The sequence below is a fragment of the Lissotriton vulgaris genome, chromosome 12, assembly GCF_964263255.1.
Source record: "Lissotriton vulgaris chromosome 12, aLisVul1.2, whole genome shotgun sequence".
Lineage (NCBI taxonomy): Eukaryota > Metazoa > Chordata > Amphibia > Caudata > Salamandridae > Lissotriton > Lissotriton vulgaris.
Genome location: NC_141700.1, coordinates 520206253 through 520225137, shown reverse-complemented (window position 1 = coordinate 520225137; position 18885 = coordinate 520206253). Strand labels below are relative to the sequence as shown.

At 48.3% G+C, this 18885-nt stretch overlaps 1 protein-coding gene across 1 annotated transcript in view; it reads left to right on the top strand.

Moving 5' to 3' along the window:
• HYDIN (HYDIN axonemal central pair apparatus protein) overlaps window positions 1–18885 on the top strand; it is a 2950008-nt gene that overhangs the window by 1448103 nt on the left and 1483020 nt on the right. Inside the window, exon 43 of the mRNA XM_086945295.1 lies at window positions 12493–12676. Coding sequence (XP_086801421.1) covers window positions 12493–12676 — 184 coding nt within the window. The remainder of the gene's footprint in view (window positions 1–12492; window positions 12677–18885) is intronic.

The window sequence follows — 18885 nt, the reverse complement described above, 5'->3', positions numbered from 1 at the left end:
CAGTGCTCCTTGCATTGGAAACTGGAGACTGCAGAAAGACGGGCAGTGAGCATTCTCGTGAGTGGCGAACAGATCCACCAGAGGAGTTCCCCAAGTCCAAAAGACCTGACGAACTACCTCTGGATGGAGCCTTCACTCGTGGTCGGCGGAGAACTGCCGACAGAGTGTCTGCACGAACGTTCAGAACTCCGGCCAGATGATTTGCCATCAGACAAATCTGATGGTCCTGAACCCAGGACCAGAGACGCAGAGCCTCTCTGCAGAGACACTGCGACCCCACACCTCCCTGCTTGTTGACATTCCACATCGCGGTTGTGTTGTCCGTCAGGACTTGAACTGACCGACCGCGAAGGGAAGAGAGGAAGGCCTTGAGCGCTAAACGTATTGCCCGCAACTCTAGAAGGTTGATGTGAAACAACCTTTCCTCTGGAGACCAAAGGCCTTTGACCTCCAGATCCCCCAGATTAGCACCCCACCCTAGAGTGGTTGCATCCGTTATCACTGTGGCCACTGATGGAGGCAGATGAAAGGGCTTTCCTTGTGACAGATTGCCCTCCACGCTCCACCAAGACAGATCCGCCGCAGTTTCTCTGGAGATCCTGATGGACTCCCTTAGATCTCCGTTGTGCTGATACTACTGCCTGCGGAGGCACCACTGGAGTTCCCTCATGTGCCAGCGTGCATGGTTGACCAACAGAATGCAAAAAGCCATCAGACCGAGCAGGCGAAGGACCTTCAGGACTGGAACGACCGCTCCATTGTAAAATAAAGTAATCATTTCCTGAATGTCGCGAATCCTTTGAGGAAGAGGGAATGCACGGCATACAGTATTGTCCATTACCGCACCTATGAACAGGTTGCGCTGGGAGGGCACCAGGTGAGATTTGGGTACATTTATCGAAAAACCCAACCTGTGCAACAACTGAGTTGTTTCCTACAGGTGATGGAGCACCTTCCCTAGCAACTCTGCTTTGATCAGCCAGTCGTCTAGATACAGGAATACAGGTATCCCCGACCTCCTGAGATGTGCTGCCACCACTGCCATCCCCTTGGTGAAGACTCGAGGCGCAGTAGTAAGACCAAACGTAAGGACCGCAAACTGGTAGTGTTGCGACCCAACCGTGAAACGGAGATACTTCCTGTGCAACTTCAGGATGGGAATATGCTTAGGCGCCACCCATCTTTTTCCGCGCCGAAAGCGCTGATCCGGATTGAGCACGTACCTCAGTAATTTTTTGACTACCTTTTGAGGCTTTTATCTCCTTCTCATGTCTCCTGGTGCACGTAGGGATGCCCCGCTTTAAGTCTTGTGGTTCGTGCCGCCGTACCATGTCGGTGGCGGACCCCTTGATGTGTGCCTCTACTGCCTGGAGACTGACCATGACTCCCAGGACTGTCGAGCCATGGCCTGAGGGCCTTGCGGGAGTGGCGCCGGAAGTTGCTGGAGGTCCGGCACGCCTCTCACTGCCGCTCCGGGTCTAGGGGCCATTCACGGGACCGCTCGCAGGACCGGAGCCGTCGCTCCTTGGGCTCTAAGTCTTCGCCTCCAGATTCCGGTAAGCGACACCATAAAAAGAAGTCAAAGAAGCGTGTTCGCTCTCCGACGTCCCCATATCGCTCCTCGGAGGCGGACGAGGGGGACAGGAGCTCTGCCTCTGCGGCTCCTCCGGAGCCTGGGAGTCCCGCGGCCTAACCGCTGTACCCGGGTCCTTCGGCGACTCTCGAACAGATGCAAGAGTTTCTTGCTGCCATGGACTGCCTTTTTAGGCCTCGGGCTTCCGCCGGAACGCCTGCGGGCCCCGCGTTCCCCTGTCCAGATCCTGTTGGCCCGGCGGCACTGCCACCGGTGTCACGGAATCCAGTGCCATCGGCTCTGGCGCCACAAGGTGCTGCGCCGCTGGCTCCGGCCCCGGCGCCGCTCTTGCCTCCGGCCCGTCGCCGCCCCTGGTTCTGCCACAGGCGCCGCACTGGGTGCTGTTTCATCCCACCCCTGCCCCGGTTCTCGGACCTTTTCGTTCCGCCCTGGGATCTGCATTGTGATATGGCTCTGGCCTGGCGCCGACTGGCGCCGTTTTCGGTGCTGTTCCCGACGCCGCTTGCCCCCTCTCTGGTTTCAGGCCTGCCGCCGCAGCTGGCTCCCTCTACTCCGGAGCCGGACGAGGACTGGGACGGCTCCGAGGACCCCCTTGCCCGGCTGTGTAACTCCAAGCAGGATTTGGTGGACGACCTTCAAGATGCGGGCGAGCTTGATGTGTCTTCTGATCCGGGGATTGCCTCTCCTCCACCTACTATGGAGGAGGGCGCTTCCTACACCGTGGTGTTGCGTCGGGCTGCGGAGGCTCTCCATCTCGACCTCCCTACTGTGGCCCTTAAGACCAACCTCCTCACGGAGGTGCTCCAGACGGCGTCTACGTAGTCGGAGCCAATGCTCCCTTTCAATGAGGCTCTCACCGAAGTCCTCTTGGGCACTTGGTTGCGACCGGCCTGGGGGGCACCGGTGGATAAAAACGTCGCTAGGGGTCACCGCCGGGCGCCTGGTGATCCTGCCTTCTTGACCACTCACCCCACGCCTGAGAGCCTGGTCAGCCAGTCGTCTAGATACGGGAATACAGGTATCCCCGACCTCCTGAGATGTGCTGCCACCACTGCCATCCCCTTGGTGAAGACTCGAGGCGCAGTAGTAAGACCAAACGTAAGGACCGCAAACTGGTAGTGTTGCGACCCAACCGTGAAACGGAGATACTTCCTGTGCAACTTCAGGATGGGAATATGAAAATACGCATCCTGCAAATCGATCGACACCATCCAGTCTTTTTCCAGCAGTGCCTGAAGAACCTGAGCAAGGGTGAGCATCTTGAACTTCTCCTGTCTCAGATACAAGTTCAAGATCCTGAGATCCAGGATTGGCCGAAGCCTGCCATCCTTCTTGGGGATCAGAAAATACCGGGAGTAGCATCCCTGACCCCTCTCCTGCTCCGGAACCACTGCTATCACACCTTTTCTGAACAGCGCCAGGACTTCTTCCTGCAGGAGAAGCAGGTGGTCCTCCGAACAATAACCCTGGCAAGGAGAGTAATTTGGGGGAAATTACCGAAAGGGAAGAGCATACCCATTCTCCACGAGATTGAGAACCCAAAGATCTGATGTTATCAATTCCCAATCTCGTAGGAAATGGGTAAGCCGACCTCCCCACTGGGCCCACATGATCCGGAATGGTGGATCTAGGACTGCTTTGCTGCGTTGGCAGGGGGCTGGGAAGGGGAAGAGGAGGAGGAGGAGGAGGCAACTTGATGACCTCTGGGACGAGCTCTCTGTCTGCCCCTGTACGCCTTGTACAGTGTGTTTTGCTGCTGCTGCGGCTGCTGCTGAGCTGACTTGTAGGAACGAAAAGAAGATCTGCCAAACCCTCTAAAACGTTTCCCAAAGGTGCCCCTGGTCTGAAGGCCCAACGACTTAGCCGTCGCCCTGCTGTCTTTAAAACGTTCTAAAGCAGCGTCTGGCTTCTTGCCAAACAAACCAGACCCGTCGAATGGTAGATCCATTAATGCAGACTGGACATTTGTTGAAAACTCAGACGATTTTAGCCATGCAGCTCCCCTCGTAGCCACCGAAGAGCCCATGACCCTCGCCACAGAATTTGCTGTGTCCAAGCCACTCTGGATCACCTGCCTTGCTGCAGCCTGAGTGTCCGAGATTACCTCCTGGAAGTCTTTTCTATCATCCTCCTGCATCTTTGGCACCAACTGTTTTACAGTATCCATCAGGGCGTGGATATAACGCCCCATCAGGCAGGTCGCGTTTGTGGACTTCAAAGCCATGCTGACGGAGGAGAAAACCTTTTTAGCAGCCTGATCCTGTTTCCTCGACTCCTTTTCTGCAGGAACCTGTGGAAAAGCTCCCGTTGATCTCTTGGAACAGGCCGCCTGCACCACCAAACTCTCAGGCAGAGGGTGAGTGGACAAAAATTCCGGGTCATCAGGAGCAACTCTATATCTCCTGGCAACAGCCCTAGATACTGCAGTAGCTGACAAAGGTTTCTTCCAAACTTCTAAAATTGGCTCTGCTAGGGCATCATTAAATGGCAGCATTGGTTCAATCACTGAAGATGGTGAGTGAAGGACCTCTGTCGGACGAGGAAGTTTCACACAAGGTCGTTCAGGGTTCGGCATCGGAGTAGATGGATTTGACGTCAATGGATTCGGCGTCGACGGCTTCGGAGTCGAAGGCCTCGCCGGTGTCGGAAAAAGCCAATGCGGCGCTGGAGCCGGCATAAAGGGCATAAAGGGCGCAGGAGCATAGGACTGGGGAACACCCAGACTAAACGCCATCGGACCCGTGGGACCAGCAGGAGTCTCAGTGGGGTACATAGCCCTGGAGTATATCCCAAACATTGCATTCAGGAACTGCGTTGGATCCTGACCTGGAGCCGGGAAGGCTGGTTACGAACCCCCGGGCTGCTCTTGAGGGCGTTGAGTCGATACGACGTCGACCTCCTCTTTGGGCTGGTGCACCGGAGTCGACAGACACTCGGGCAACGGAGCCTCTCCCTCACCAACCACCTTCTCCTCACCTTCCTTCTCCCGACCTGAAGGATGGGACGGAACCGGAGATGGATTCATTACCTGCCTCGGTGAACCTGGCGAATTCGCATGCGACACTTCACCCTCGGCGTCCTGCTCTTCCGAAGCCGAAGACACCGCTACCTTCTAAACCAGCTTCACCTGTGACTTCGGCTTTGAACCCGAGTCCTTCCACGAGTGATGTCGGTATTCATGGGTCCTCTTCTTATGTTTCTATTTTGAAGATCTCGAAGCATGGGCCGAGGACGAGTCCGAGCGCGACCTCGAACGAGACCTTGAACTCGAACGCCGAGTTCGCGACCTCAAACTTTTCTTCTCTTTTCTTCCTTTAAGTTTCCCCACGAGAAGCTTGGTTTCTCTCTCCCGGAGGGCCTTAGGTGTCATCTTCTTACAAGACTGGCAGTCTTCGACGTCATGGTCAGAGCTTAGACACCATACGCAGCAATCATGTGGATCAGTAATGGACATGGTTTTGCCACATTCCCCACAAGCTTTAAACCCAGTCTTCTTCGAAGACATGTCGAGAGAGAAGACAATGAAGCACAATTATAACAAAGTAACAAGGTTACTGCAATAGCTACGGGCGATCCCTAGAAAACCGTTAGCGTCGATGACGCGGAAAAAAAGGGAACTGATGTCATCACGCCGGCGTGGGCCTAATATGGTGTTGGTGACGTCAGCGGAGTCGCGCGCAATGCCGTGCCTCTATGACGTCGCCCACGTCGGCACGAAGCTACGAAAGAATTTCCGAATGTTGCTGATGCAAGGGGATATTCACAAGGTGAGGAATCCACAGGCATATACTGTATCTACCAGAAAAAGCGTTACCGAAGGTAAGTAACTTGTTCTTTAAGGTGTTCTAGCTGTGGGTGTAGGTTATTTAGCAGGAAGTCGTCCCCTTTCGTGGATATTTGAATACCCAAATATGTGAAATTGTTCTTAACTAGTAGTGGGGTCATCCCTGCTGGTCAACGGGGGACCTCTTTCGTCAGGGGGAAAAGGAGAGTTTTTCCAGTTAATCTTGTATCCGCATTAACTGCCTAACAACTGGACTATATGAAGTACCCTATGCACTGACCTATAAGTGTTAGCAAGATAAAGGAGAACAACATCTGAATACAGGGATATACGTTCTTCCCAATTGTCCCTTCCTTGTATGCCCGATATTAGCGGGTTTTTATGGACCCAGGCTGCCAGGGGTTCGAGTGCCAAGGCAAATATAATTTGCGAGAGTGGACAGCCCTGGCTCGTGCCCTTTCTGAGTGTAAATTATCGAGATACCACTCCATTGACTCATACACTAACCTGCGGTTCTTAATATAGGAGTTTGACCCAAGCACTGAAACCCGGCCAAAATCCAAGTCTTTGCAAGGTTGCGAATATGTACGGCAATTTTATACTATCGAAAGCCATTTGCGCATCGAGAGATAGCAGCACTGCCTCCTCAGGATGTTCTGCTCCAATCATGTGGAGCACTCCGTATAGCCTTCTTAAGTTGAGCCGCATGCTTCTTTAGGGCATAAATCCTGATTGTTCTGGGTGTACCAATGTTGAGATCACTGTTCAGAGTCAAGTTGCCAGAGTCTTCGCTAGCACCTTGGCTTTGAGATTAAGCAACGATATTGGTCTATAAGAACCACATTTATCAGGGATTTTGCCCCTTTTGGGTAGCATTACTGTAGTGGCCAGTCTTTGATCCAGGGGGAGTTTTTCCCTCTTTCCTGGACTCCTGGAACATGTTGAGCAAGTGTGGGGCAATTTTACTTGCTACGCTCTTGTAGAGCTCCACCGGGAGCCCATTGTATCAGCCATTTTCCCTGACTGGAGACCAGTGAGAGCTCCCACTATTTCCTCTATTGAGAAGTCTTGATAAATTCCTCCGAACTGTGGTATTAATTATAATAATAATAATAATCCACATTTGTAAAGCGGGAACAATCACTCGTAAGGGTCTCTAGGCGCTAGGGGCCGTCGGGAAGATTAAGCAAGCTATTGCCCAGAGTCACATGGTGCTGGGCTAATCTGCCGCCTGCACCAGGGATCGAACCATGATCCCCAGATTCCGGAGTCAGTAGCCCTGGCCGCGGCGCCACACCTCTTCCACATATAGGATAATGGCGCCACTTAGTAGAGTCACACAAAATAATAAGTTTAATATATTAGTATAAATGGTGCTGTAGGGTGTGGAGAACCACTAAACTCCACAATTATGAGCCTCAACTCTGTGCACAATATACTTCACTCCCCAGCACACGAAAAGTTCCAAACTGGTTTCCCAATTCTCAACTGAGAACAAGCAATTATTTTATCATCACACAACATCAAAAGTGAACAAATTTGTCTGGTTCTTTTGTTTTCAAGTTTATTCTTGTGGTCTTGAATATGAGTTGTCAACAGCCAACACATGAGGTCGTGATACAATGAATACTTAGGCATTTTGTATGTTTATATTTATACAGCCTTGAGGAAGTCGCGAGACAATGCCCCATTAAGCAACGAAACATGTGTTGGCTGTGGCTGTTGACAACTAATATTCAAGACCACAAGAATAAACTTGAAAACAAAAGAACCAGACGAAATTGTTCACTTTTGAGGTTGTGTGATGATAAAATAATTGCTTGTTCTCAGTTACTATTGGGAAACCAGTTTGGAACTTGACGTGTGCTGGGGAGTGAAGTATATTGTGAAGTCTTGGTCTAAATCAGTTCTGTCATGTGCCGATAAGGTAGGGAGACTGATATCCTTCAGGAACTCACTCAGTACAGTCTGCTTCTGTGCGGGTTGAGGAGGTGGCATACAAAGATTCACAGTAGGTAGCAAATGCCTCTGCTATATCCCTGCCGGTCTGATGAATTCCGCCCTCCAAAGAATGGATTTCCAGGACCCAGTTTCTGTCCCTGTCTTTCTGCTCTATCCGGGCTATCATTTTATTGGCCGTGTCTCCTATGTCGTTGAGCTTCCTCTGGGTTGCTATTGCCTGTGCAAGTGCTGTTTGCTCTTCTAGGTCTCTTAATTCTTGCTGCTTAAACTGGAGCCAGTGCCTCTGGGGTGAGTCTGGAGCCCTCCCTTCCACGATCTTGGCCTCCATCCGGCAGATTTCTCTCCCCAGTTCCTCACACTCACTAGTCTGTACTTTCCTTTTTATACCTATTGGTTCCATTGACAAATTCCCCTGATCACTGTTTTGTATGCCTGTCACAAAGTTTAGAATGATTCTACCGAACCCTCATTGTCTTGAAAGAATCGCATTGTACATTTCTGAATCTTTTGGACAAACTGTTTATCCCTGACATGCCAGGGATCCAGTCTCTGGGGTAATGTGATATTTCCCACTGGCCCCAGGAGCTGAACCGTAACCACGGAGTGATCCGAGATGAAACGTTTCCTTTTTGGGTCGCTCCTCGGAACAAACCCTCCTGTGCCTTGAATGTAAAAATATAATCCAGCTGGGAATAACTGCTGTGTGTTGCAGATGCGTATGTGTATTGATGTCCCATCAGGTTATGGGCGCGCCATATGTCTATCAGACCCCTCGCATCCACCAACCCCCCCAGTGGCTCCCGTCCTGTTCCTCCACGGACTCCTGATTGCTGTACTGTTTTTTAAAACAACTTCTTGCAGCTAATCTGAAAGTGAGTGCAAGTTTTAGGTTCCTTTTTGTTACAGTCTTCTCACAAAGAATAACCAGTCCTCGGTAAGACAGGACAGATTGGGAGTGTCTTCTCGCAGTGAATCATCTATCTGCCATTGGACAGGAGGCCAGCCCACTCAGTCATTATTTGAGATATTTTTGTTTTTAACACCTTTATTTTTAGAATTTTCAATGACATATAGAAAGCCCTGTTAATCAAACACAGTAACCCAATAATAACAAAACAGTTGCCCATAACATGAATCCCCTTTTCCACCGAAGCCCGATACAATATGAGATCGACAGAAGTGTAATAGCAGGAGGAGGTGAGGAGTCAATACAGTGGGTGTAAATATAGATCATATAGAGGTGACCAACTAGTGGCATCTACTGAACTGGCTGGTAAGTAAGTTTCAATCCGCCTCCTCAGTGCCATCTACCACCTCGACCTCGGAATCAGAGCCATCGTCCCCACCATACGATTGAAATTATTTAACCACCAATATCCAAGCTGCAATATTTTCCTGAGCTTTTTCGATGCATATAGTTAGTTTAAAGGGTTGCTCTTAAGGAAATGCACATTCCAGAACATTGCGGACCCAGTGACCCTCCTCGGGGGGGGGGGTGAGCTTCCAGCCACCTGATAGCCAACTTTCTCTTAGCTAGGAGGAGAGTCAACTGTAAGAGCCTGTAAGGTATCTTCCTGCCCTAGGGTTGAGCCACCATGCCCATCAAATAAGCACAGGGTAGAACTGTATCACCACCACCCTCCAATGCTCCATGTCTGCAGCATAGGATCAAGCAAGATGTGACCCATTCCTCCTCACACCTGGGACACTTAGACATCCGATCCGGGTAGATTTTACTAATGGCATTGGAAGTGATGTATGTGCGCTGAAGGTAATTGAAGCATATCAGTTACATGAGACCCCAAGAACCAGTGCGCAGGATGGATCCTAGTCCACATCGGATATGAGTTTCAGTAGTTCCACCTCCTGTGCCTGCCTATCTCTTATTGGAGGCCAGGCTAAATCATCCCTAATGGCCGTGTAGAAGAGTGTTATCAAGTGTCTCGTCCCATCTGAGGAGTCCTCTCAACACCTGTGAGGGTGCAGTAGCGGCCGGAAATGTACAACCCGGTTCCCTCGCAGTATTCTCTAATTTTGCGTATTTCAAATAATGTCAAGCCCCCACTTACAATGTGTTTTGTGCCTCTGGAAACGTAATGAAGACCTCCCTGGTGTAGAGGTCCCCCGCCAGGATACAGCCCCATCTCTCCACCGCTCCATGGACATTTCTCTATCTATAATGCAAAAGGGGGCCAAGTCACCAAGCTGCAACTCTTTGTCAAAGGGGGCCTTAAGGAGCACATTAGCAACCGTCTTTTCCCAGATCGCCGCCATTCCGACAGATCAGGTAGGGAACTGGTTGTTCTGTGTGCCCACCCCACATGATGAGCCTCGCCATTGTCATGTAGCCTGTTGCACCCCCCCAACTTTCTGAGTCAGTAAGCCATTTCCCTGCATGCTGCAAAGGGTCTGCAAAATAATCATGCTGAGTGGCCAGTAATGCTAGGCCCCCATCCTCCGTATCCCTCTTCAGGACCACTAAGGCCACCCTGCTTCGGCGCCCTGCCCACACCAAGGAAATCAACAAGCTGTCAGAGATGGTGTTGCCCACCCTAACCCGTACCAGCAGTCCTGTACACATTAGCTTTACCTAACAAAGGAATGAGGGTCCAAAGCTCATCGCGTCCCGCACAGCCATCAAGTAGGTTCAGTCCACTGTATCAGATGCTTTTTCCAGGTTGATGGCCACAAATGCCATATCCTTTTGGTCATCAAGAATCCAATGCAGTATGTTAGCCAGCTTGCGAATATTGTACGTCTTTCTCTGGCCCAGAATGAAACCACACTGGTCTTCATCAACCAGGTTTCGTATTACGCCATGGAGTCTGGGAGCCAAAGCTTGCAAAGCACCTTAATATTTGAATTAATAATTTTGCGTGACCTGTAAGAGAGGGGTCTGCTATATCTCCCCCAGGTTTGGGCATAAGACATGTAATGCCCTCCTGCACTGAGGAGGGGGAGAATCTTCCTATCCCGTGCCTCCTAAAATACCTCTAACAGCCGCTCCGAAAGTGTGACGGCATAAGTTTGGTAAAGTCCAGGGCTCGAGTCGGGGTACCACGCGGGTGGATGGCGTCACCCCACTTATTTTACCGGGAGCTCGATAACTATAAACTGCAACTGAGTGCAAGCCACCTTTCGTGACGTCACTTCCTGTCGTGACATCAGCGTCCCCCACTTCTTTTTTTAGGACTTGTGCCCTGGGTAAAACTCGACCAGGATGCCATCACATCACAGCACTTTTGACCTGTTAATGTCTTGCAGGTCCCTCTCAGTTCTCCACTGGGAGTCTGGGCATAGCTACCCATCGAAGGAATAGGCCGACTGTGTCTCCATCTTTAGCAATCTGAGCGTTGTATACTGCCCTAAGGTCTCCTTGAAAGGTTAGTAAGATGTCTCATACGACCCGCTGGATCACAAATTATCTAAAATAGGTGGCACAACCTGCTTACGGCAGAGTATCCAGGCCTTGAGTTTCCCTGATGTGTCTCCCTCTCTGTTTATGCATTGCCGGAATTGTGTAAGGGTATATTTGTCCAGTGTATCCTACAACCCGTATAATCCCTGCTATGTTTGTATAAACCCCGCCTAGCTTTTACCGTGGATGTCTCCTCCTTCTGATAGTCTGCCAGTTCCTGCTCACATCGCACCACGTCCCATTCTGTTTTCGCCTACCATAAGTGGTACCCATGTATGCGCCTCTCAAAACCTTCTTCATGGCCTCTCACTCATTGGCTCTTCTTGTTGTTGTTCCCGGTTGGGAGAGACACATGGCATCAGGACATCCAGAGGCAAGCACCAATTTCTCTTCTCCTGGGTGTTCCCACGCCAGGTAAAGCACAACAACATCGTGCATGATCGTACAAATACATTCCCAAGTGTACAACATTCCGCAGAGAGTTGTAAGGGAGTCCTGTCACCGGAATACGGTCGGGGTAACTGTAACTATAGGTATTGTGTGTTAAAGAGTGGCAAGTGTATTCTTGAACCTGCAGGTAGACTACCCTAGGGAAATAGCCACTACAACGCAGCCGTTTCCACGCTATACTTAACCACGCATGCTTTACAACGCATTCGTGGTTACCACGTATAGCATTTACCACGCATTCCTTTGCTACAAAATACATAGTAAAGGAATGTGAGTGAAAGGAAGAATTTAAAAAAGGGGGCTTGGGGGGGTTTCCCCCCCCCAAAAAAAAACGAGTGGTTTTAATAAAAAGAAATAAGTCTTACCTAAAAAAAAGCTCTTCTGTGCTTCTTGTCCATCTTTCAATGAGCCTCAATAACTACGTAATAACAGTATGTGCCTCTAGTCTACATACTGAATTTACAAAAAAATAGAAAAAGGACCACTTAAATCAGAGTATGAAGAAGGAGAAGTCCGTCGATAGAAAAATAAGGAAAACAGAGTAATTTTATTTATTATACAAATTTTTAATGTTAGGCATATTTAAAAATATATTTATAGTTATAAACTAAAAAAAAGCACAGCAGGCCGTAAAGGGTGTGGTAGGATTGGGGGCTGGTGGAGGAGGGAACATGTGGGGTATTGGGGCAGGGATCAGAGAAAGCATTTACCATGAAAATTACATTATCATGCATAGTTATACAACGAAAATCGTTGTATAACTATGCGTGGTAAAGGTATTTTCGTGGTAAAGCATATTCGTGGTAATCGCATTCGCGTTGTAACGCATGCATGGAAAAGGCATGCTTTGCAAAGGAATGCATTTTAACAACATACAACCACTACCCTATAGCCATTCAATTTGAGATAGGTAATAACTAGTATGCTCCAGTGAAATACAAAGATGCATTTTTTTAAATTCTTTATTCTGTTAAGAAAATTAATGTTGGACAAGAAGGTTTGATTGTGATTATTCTATTGCAGAATTTAACCAAAGTTAAGTATACATGTTATGTGATTGTCAAGAAATGTTACCTTGTTGTGTAACAGGTTTGCTACATTCAGGAACCAGTGTTCTATTGGACAAATGCTTTGCACCTATCGTAAATGTTTATATTTTTCATTCACTCAGGAGGCAGCATGTTGGGGTAGAGCTCTGTGACAGTGATCGTCTGTTTCACCATCTTCATTAGGTATTTCATTTCTGGTGTACGTGTTTTCTTATTTGCTTTTTGCTTTCAACAGCTGAGTGACTGCTTTCAAGGAATCATATTTGATGGACTGGAGACCCTTTTTTCTTTCAACATTGCCACAGCCCTCAACTGCCTACTCAAAGCAATCAACAACCGGCAACACATCTATGTGTTGAATCTAAATCAGGAATATGCATCTTTGAAGGCTCGGGAGAAGGCCAGAAAGCAAAAGGAAGGTGAGGTCTTAAGTCTAACCTCTCAAAACCATCAGTTATTAGTAATGTTTACCACAACTTATGAACCTTCTGCTACCTCTCAGAATCAGCTCTTCCTTGCCTCCAAGGCTAATAACTTTTAGTGCTAGGTCATCTTAAACTGTGAGCTCTTAAGTTTACCATTCAGGTTCTGCTCACACTTTACTGTGGGTAATTAAATATTCCTGCAAAGTGCCTCACCTTTATTTGCCCTAATTTCTGATTCAGATCATTCTGATCTTTGATGATACAGCCATAATCAGCTGGCTGGCGCTCGGCATATGAACCTCCTTCACCTCTGAGTTAGTTCACACCTGAAACAATCCATGGTTGATGAAACATAAAATGCATAACTTACCTCTACTATGCCAGATACTTCTTCGGACAGGCGCAAAATATTCCTTTCATAATTATTAATAGCTGTCCTTGTGTACCACGAACTTTAAGATCAGCTTGCGTCTAAACTCAAATCTTCAAGGTGATGTTGATGATTGGCTTGTATCAACCCACACTTGCTTTACTTCAGGTACTGTACTCATCCTAAACCATCATCTGATAGTTTTCCAATGTTCACACTGTGTGCCACCTCCCTAACTTTAGGACTAATGCACTGTTTTATGCCACATTGGCTGATATAGAAGAGGCCCACCTGTGGCTGCTGTAGTGAAGGGGATAGGGGTTACTCCCCCCTACTACACAAGAGGCCCTGATGGTTCAGTTGCTGAAACCAGGTAAAGACCTACAGCACAAATCATCATACAGGCCCCTGTCAATGCTTATCAAGGATTAAAAGATCCTCAGTAAAGTGGTGCTGAAGAAAATAATGCCAGCCCTCCATCCTAGATACCCCGATACCAGAGTAGGTTTGTACCTGTCAGAAATATCTTCCCCAGCATTAGAAGACAATTTCATGTTATGTAGTTTGTATTGGCAACTGAGCCAAACTCTGTAGTGCAGCAGATAGCGAGAAAACCTTTAAAATGGTACAGTGGGAATGAATGGTCGACATTATCCACAAAAAGAATAATTTTACTGTACTCCAGACTGATAGCTCAGGATTGGACCTGGAGGATAATCTCTGGCTCGTGCAACATTGCAAGAGTGATCCAACAATGATGTCCCCTCTTGCTGCTGACCTTTGCTATTGCAATAGAAATACTGCACTTGATGGAAATATCCCATATTATTTCTCTCTATGCCAATGATGTCCTGATCTACTTAGAAGGCATTCAAGAACTCCTGTGCGCTACAATAGATATGGCAAATCAATTCAACAGAACATCAGCGATGAAATCAAAGTGGCACAAAATATATATATTGCAGCTGGGTAATGGTCAAATTGGATCAAACTGGAAACACAATTGAGGATGGCTTCAAGACCAGATTAGGTGGGAATCGGTGCCAATCTGATCTCTTGGAATGCAAATCTATGGCACTGAAAAAGATGCACTAACAGGAAATGCAGTGGGCGCACTCCCAGCTCTTGGAGTAGTCCTCTGATTCTGATAATGTAGGGCAGCCTGATTTTAAATTGTATTTCCTGACTGTCCAAATGCAATGGGCGGTCTGAGGGATGACTGGCGTCCTACCATTTGAGGCCATTTTCAGAATAACCAGATTAATGTCCGAAAAGATTACGTCTGTAGTCCTCTGACCGAAGGCCCCACTCATGGTTCTAGCAAAAACTCTGAAGTATTGCTGGGCTAGATTTAGAAATTGACTGAGGGGGAAGACATCCTATGAACATACTATTCAACTGCAACACTTAACCTGGGACTTCAAGGGAGGAATTAGGGGCCTGGACCTCAGGCTGGTATCAGGCTGGACCTATATTCAGGTGGGAGAATTCATCCTTTACTTAACTAGTCTTTAAGTGTAAAATTGAAGCCGTCCAAATCCTGAGTTATGGAACATTGTTGATAATTATATGCTCCATATGTAGATGGGTGCAACATACTGGAACAACCCACAAACCAGATATGACAGACATTACTTATGCTGATTTGTAAAGTCTTACTTGAAGAAATGAAAGGCAGGGGCATAACACAGGCCCCCACAGCCCCAGCGGGGCGGGGGTCCACCGGGTTGCAGGGAGCCCCGTCAGCACAGTACTCAGGCCTGATAGCGCCGGATTAAATCCGGAGCGGGGGCCCATCTGTGCACCTTGCAGGGAGGCTCCTTCAACTTTCATTACGCAACTGATGAAAGGGGATCTCAGCATTCTACTGGAAAGATGTCTGCAGGATATAGAATCACATATTGAGCCAGACAAATGGAAGACACAACTGCAACCTACACCAAAAGTATCCTTGAACACTAGATTTAAGCTCCTATAGGTAATTTATTTCCAAGAATTGTTTTCACTGCTAGAAATTTTACTCTGCACTGCCCCTGGTGCAATGCAAAAACACTACATGATTATTGACCATGTAGATCATTAAGATTGTATTAATACTGAAAAATAGCCTTGGAGGTCTTTGTGTCTTCTTGGACAATGCCAAGATGGAGCAAAGAAAAATTATGTAATAGATTTATTGACTTGCCATTAGTTCTTGCCAGGCAATGATTTGCAATGACTTTGGAAGACTGAGATAACCTCAGTCATTGCAATGAGCACCCAGAAAACTGTCACACATAACCTAGTCGCAAGCAAGTTGAACTACGGAAACACCCTTTATGCCGGGAAAATAATTAACTCACCAGAAAGCTGCAGACCATTTAGAAGTCAGCAGCCAGAATCACTCTCAACTTCCAGTGGTGCACTCACATCATACCACAACTGAAGCACCTCCACTTGCTCCCTATGCACAGAGTAACAGAATTCATACTCCTCACTTACACTTTCAAGGCACTACATAACACAGGCCCAGCATACCTCAACAATTGCATCTGCTTTCAAAACCTTCCAGACACCTCCACTCATCTGGATTCCTGCTTGCACACATCCTACGCATACGGAAAACCAGATCCAGCATTTGAGCCTTCTCCTACATTGCTCTGAAAGCATGGAATGCCCAGCCAATACACATAAGAGCCTCTTCTTCTCTTCTTGAATTCTGCTAGAAGCTGAAGACCTGGTTTTTCGAGTAGTCTCACTAGGCCCTAGCTACGTTTGGCTATGGTAACACCTGCTCAGTGCCAGGATGCCCTCCCGGGTGATAGTGCACTCTTCAAATCTGCATAGCACAGCATTGCAGTGAGGATACAGAAGGTAAAATATTGGGCAGGGTTAGAGAGTGATGTGTTATTTTTTAACACATTTTATTGATTTGCAATAGAACAGCAAGAGCCACCCTCAGGGCGTTTCTGAAGACAAGTTAGATAGCTCATGTTTCAACATAATAGGATATACAGTGCAAAATAGTCCATCAAATGCAAATATCAGCCCATCTGTTGGGGAAGCATAGAAAAACACCTCGTAATCGAACGCCCACCCGCTATTCAAGGTTCTGTAGAGCTTGCTAGGACAGCCTACGAGTGCAAGATCCCACTGGGCGTCCCTACAGGAATAGTAATCAGTTACCCCCTCCCACCCTCACAACTTTCCCCCAACTCCCTCTACCCCTCCTCCCATCAACCCCCCAGGCATGTCGCTAATGCAGTCAATCATCCATGATCGGTCATTGGTCATTTCACTCACATAATAGGGTGTCTGCTTACCGGTGGTAGTGGATGGGATGGTCGACCTTTCTGTCCGTTTCCAGAGCGCCAGTAAGGTCACAGGGCCACAGGGCTGCTCCAGCTCATTCACCTGCTACAGGGTCGTTGGGGAGCGGTGTGTTGAGCTCTTAGAAGAACAGAGTATTGGATATAGAGGTATGGGATGCATTTGTAAACGTTTCAAATCAGCACACTTTGGAAACAGTAAACTTGTGTGATAACACTGATAATTAACAAAATAACTGATATGTGAATCAGCGTCAGAGTACCATGAAGATAAAGGATACCACCCGCAGAGTATGAAATAGATAACTTATAATGTAAAGGACACCTGGCATGCATATCACTTACACAGTAGTAAATCGTGGAGACTGAGTTATTTCGGAAGGTAAGTTATCCCACCACTTATTGTTAATGTTAATCTGAAAGAGACATCTAGCCGCAGATTTGTTAACTTTTGAATTCTCCCCAGGTGCCAGTCTCGATCCGGAAATGTTTCAGCAGTACCTCTGTGCACTGGGGACGGCGTTGTACGGCTCTGCGATGAAGTCGACTCCGGTCAAGATATTAGCTGAGCCATACAAGTCCCCTCTGGCACGCAGACGTCAGTTTTTTCTTTTCCGCACTGTGACGCGGATCCGGAAAAGAAGTTCCTCGGGTCGGATTTTCTTGACCTACTTCAACACCTGGTGTCTGTGAAACAGTGTCCCTTTGTCTAATGTTGACACGTTTCAAATCTTGTGGGTCTTCTAGCTGACATATGTCAGTGACGGTCCTGCATACAATTTGTATATGGTGTTTAGGTGAGCACCACAACGCCAAGGATTGTGGTTCCTGCCAGAAACGAAAACCAAAGTAGTTCAAGGAGCAGCGTTTGAAGTTGATGGCGGCCTGTGTATCCTCGGATGCTTCCAAGCCTCGGTCTTTGTTGTACCAGGAAGAGCGGTCGCGGGGTCGATCTAGGAGCTGAAGGTCATCTGGAGGCCGTCGTTCTCCAGGGAAGGGACGGTTGAATTTGCAGCATTCTCGGACTTCACCTTGTGGAGACTCCATTTCCCATGGCTCCTCCAGCTTGACGGCTGAGGAAGCCGTACACAACTCCATACCGCGCCTCACCATGTTTCCGGGAGCCGGGGCATCGATGGCTCAGATGATGGAATATTATGATTTGTTACTCCTTATCTTTGGGATCCCATTTCCCTCTGGAGCGCCTATAGGCCCCAAGAAGGTGAGTGGGGCGCTGCCAGAGGAATTGTCCTCTGTGATGGTTGGGCCATTAGAGTCAATGGATCGCGGCAGTCGACGTCGGCTGTCGTCGCTTTGGCGCAGGCTCACAGTCCTTCGGGATCTTTGCCTACGACGCCAGTCTTTGACCAACTGACTTGACATTGAGGTCGGCGGTGCCGGTTGAAGGCACCTCTCTTCCCCCAGTCGACGTTGTGATGGCGCTGCTTCGGCGTCTGATGCGGAGTCGGCTATGCAACCTGAGGGGTTTGTACAGTTTGTGAACCCTTTTCAGGAAGGGAGGTCCACCTGTATAAACTGGGGCAGGACTTCTTCAGCCCATTTCCGATACCATTGTGTTTCAGGTGGAGGAGTGCTGGTTTACAGCTCTTGGTGAGGCTAGTGGGCTGGATTCTTTGCCAGCCTCTGGGTTTTTTTCTCCCCCTAGTCTTGCCACGGATGCAAGTTCCTACTGTGCAGACAAGCTGAGGAAAGTTGCTGCAGTTTTAAACTGTCACTTCCATGATGCAGAGGTCTACAGACCCTTTGTTTGAAATCTTTTGCCATTGACAGATGGGAGAAAAGCCTGTTCTTCCATATAGTGAGGGCCTATTTGACATTTTTATTAGGTGCTTGGGCCAAGCCTGAGTCGGGGTCTCGGTGGACCGTGATATTACATGTAGGCATTTGCCTGCTCCTGGGGACCCAGTTGGTTTGCATAGACATCGTTCCACTAGTGGCCTAGTGACTCAGGTTGCAATGTCTTCGCTGGATGTAGAGTCTACTCCTAAGACTCCAGTGGGTATGGATTCGAGGGGTCGTGATGCTTGTGGTAAGCACATATTTGCTTAAGCCACCACAGCTTTGAGAGCCACCAACACGTCTTGTGTGCTGGGGCGTTTTTCCCATGGCTTTATGGGATTCTTTACAGAACCTGCTCCCATCTCTTCCGGATAACCTCTGGGCTGAGGCAAGCATTTTGATTAGAGATGGTCAACAGGCTGCTAGGCATACCATAAGGTGTAGCATGAACATAACGGATTCTGTGGGTAAAGGCATGGCATCTTCAGTGGCACTAAGGCTTCGGACTTGGTTGGCATCTTCAGGCTTTTCGGAAGCTGTCTAGTCCGCTTTGGCCAATATACCATTTGATGGTGCCCATCTGTTTGGGGATCAGGCAGATGTAGTGGTAAGAGGCTTCCATGAAAGGTGGAGAACTACAGAGTCATAGTCCAACATTTTCTGTCAAATTGTTGCTTTGCTTGTTCCTAGGCTTGGGATATAAATATTTTTTTGTGGTCAAGGAG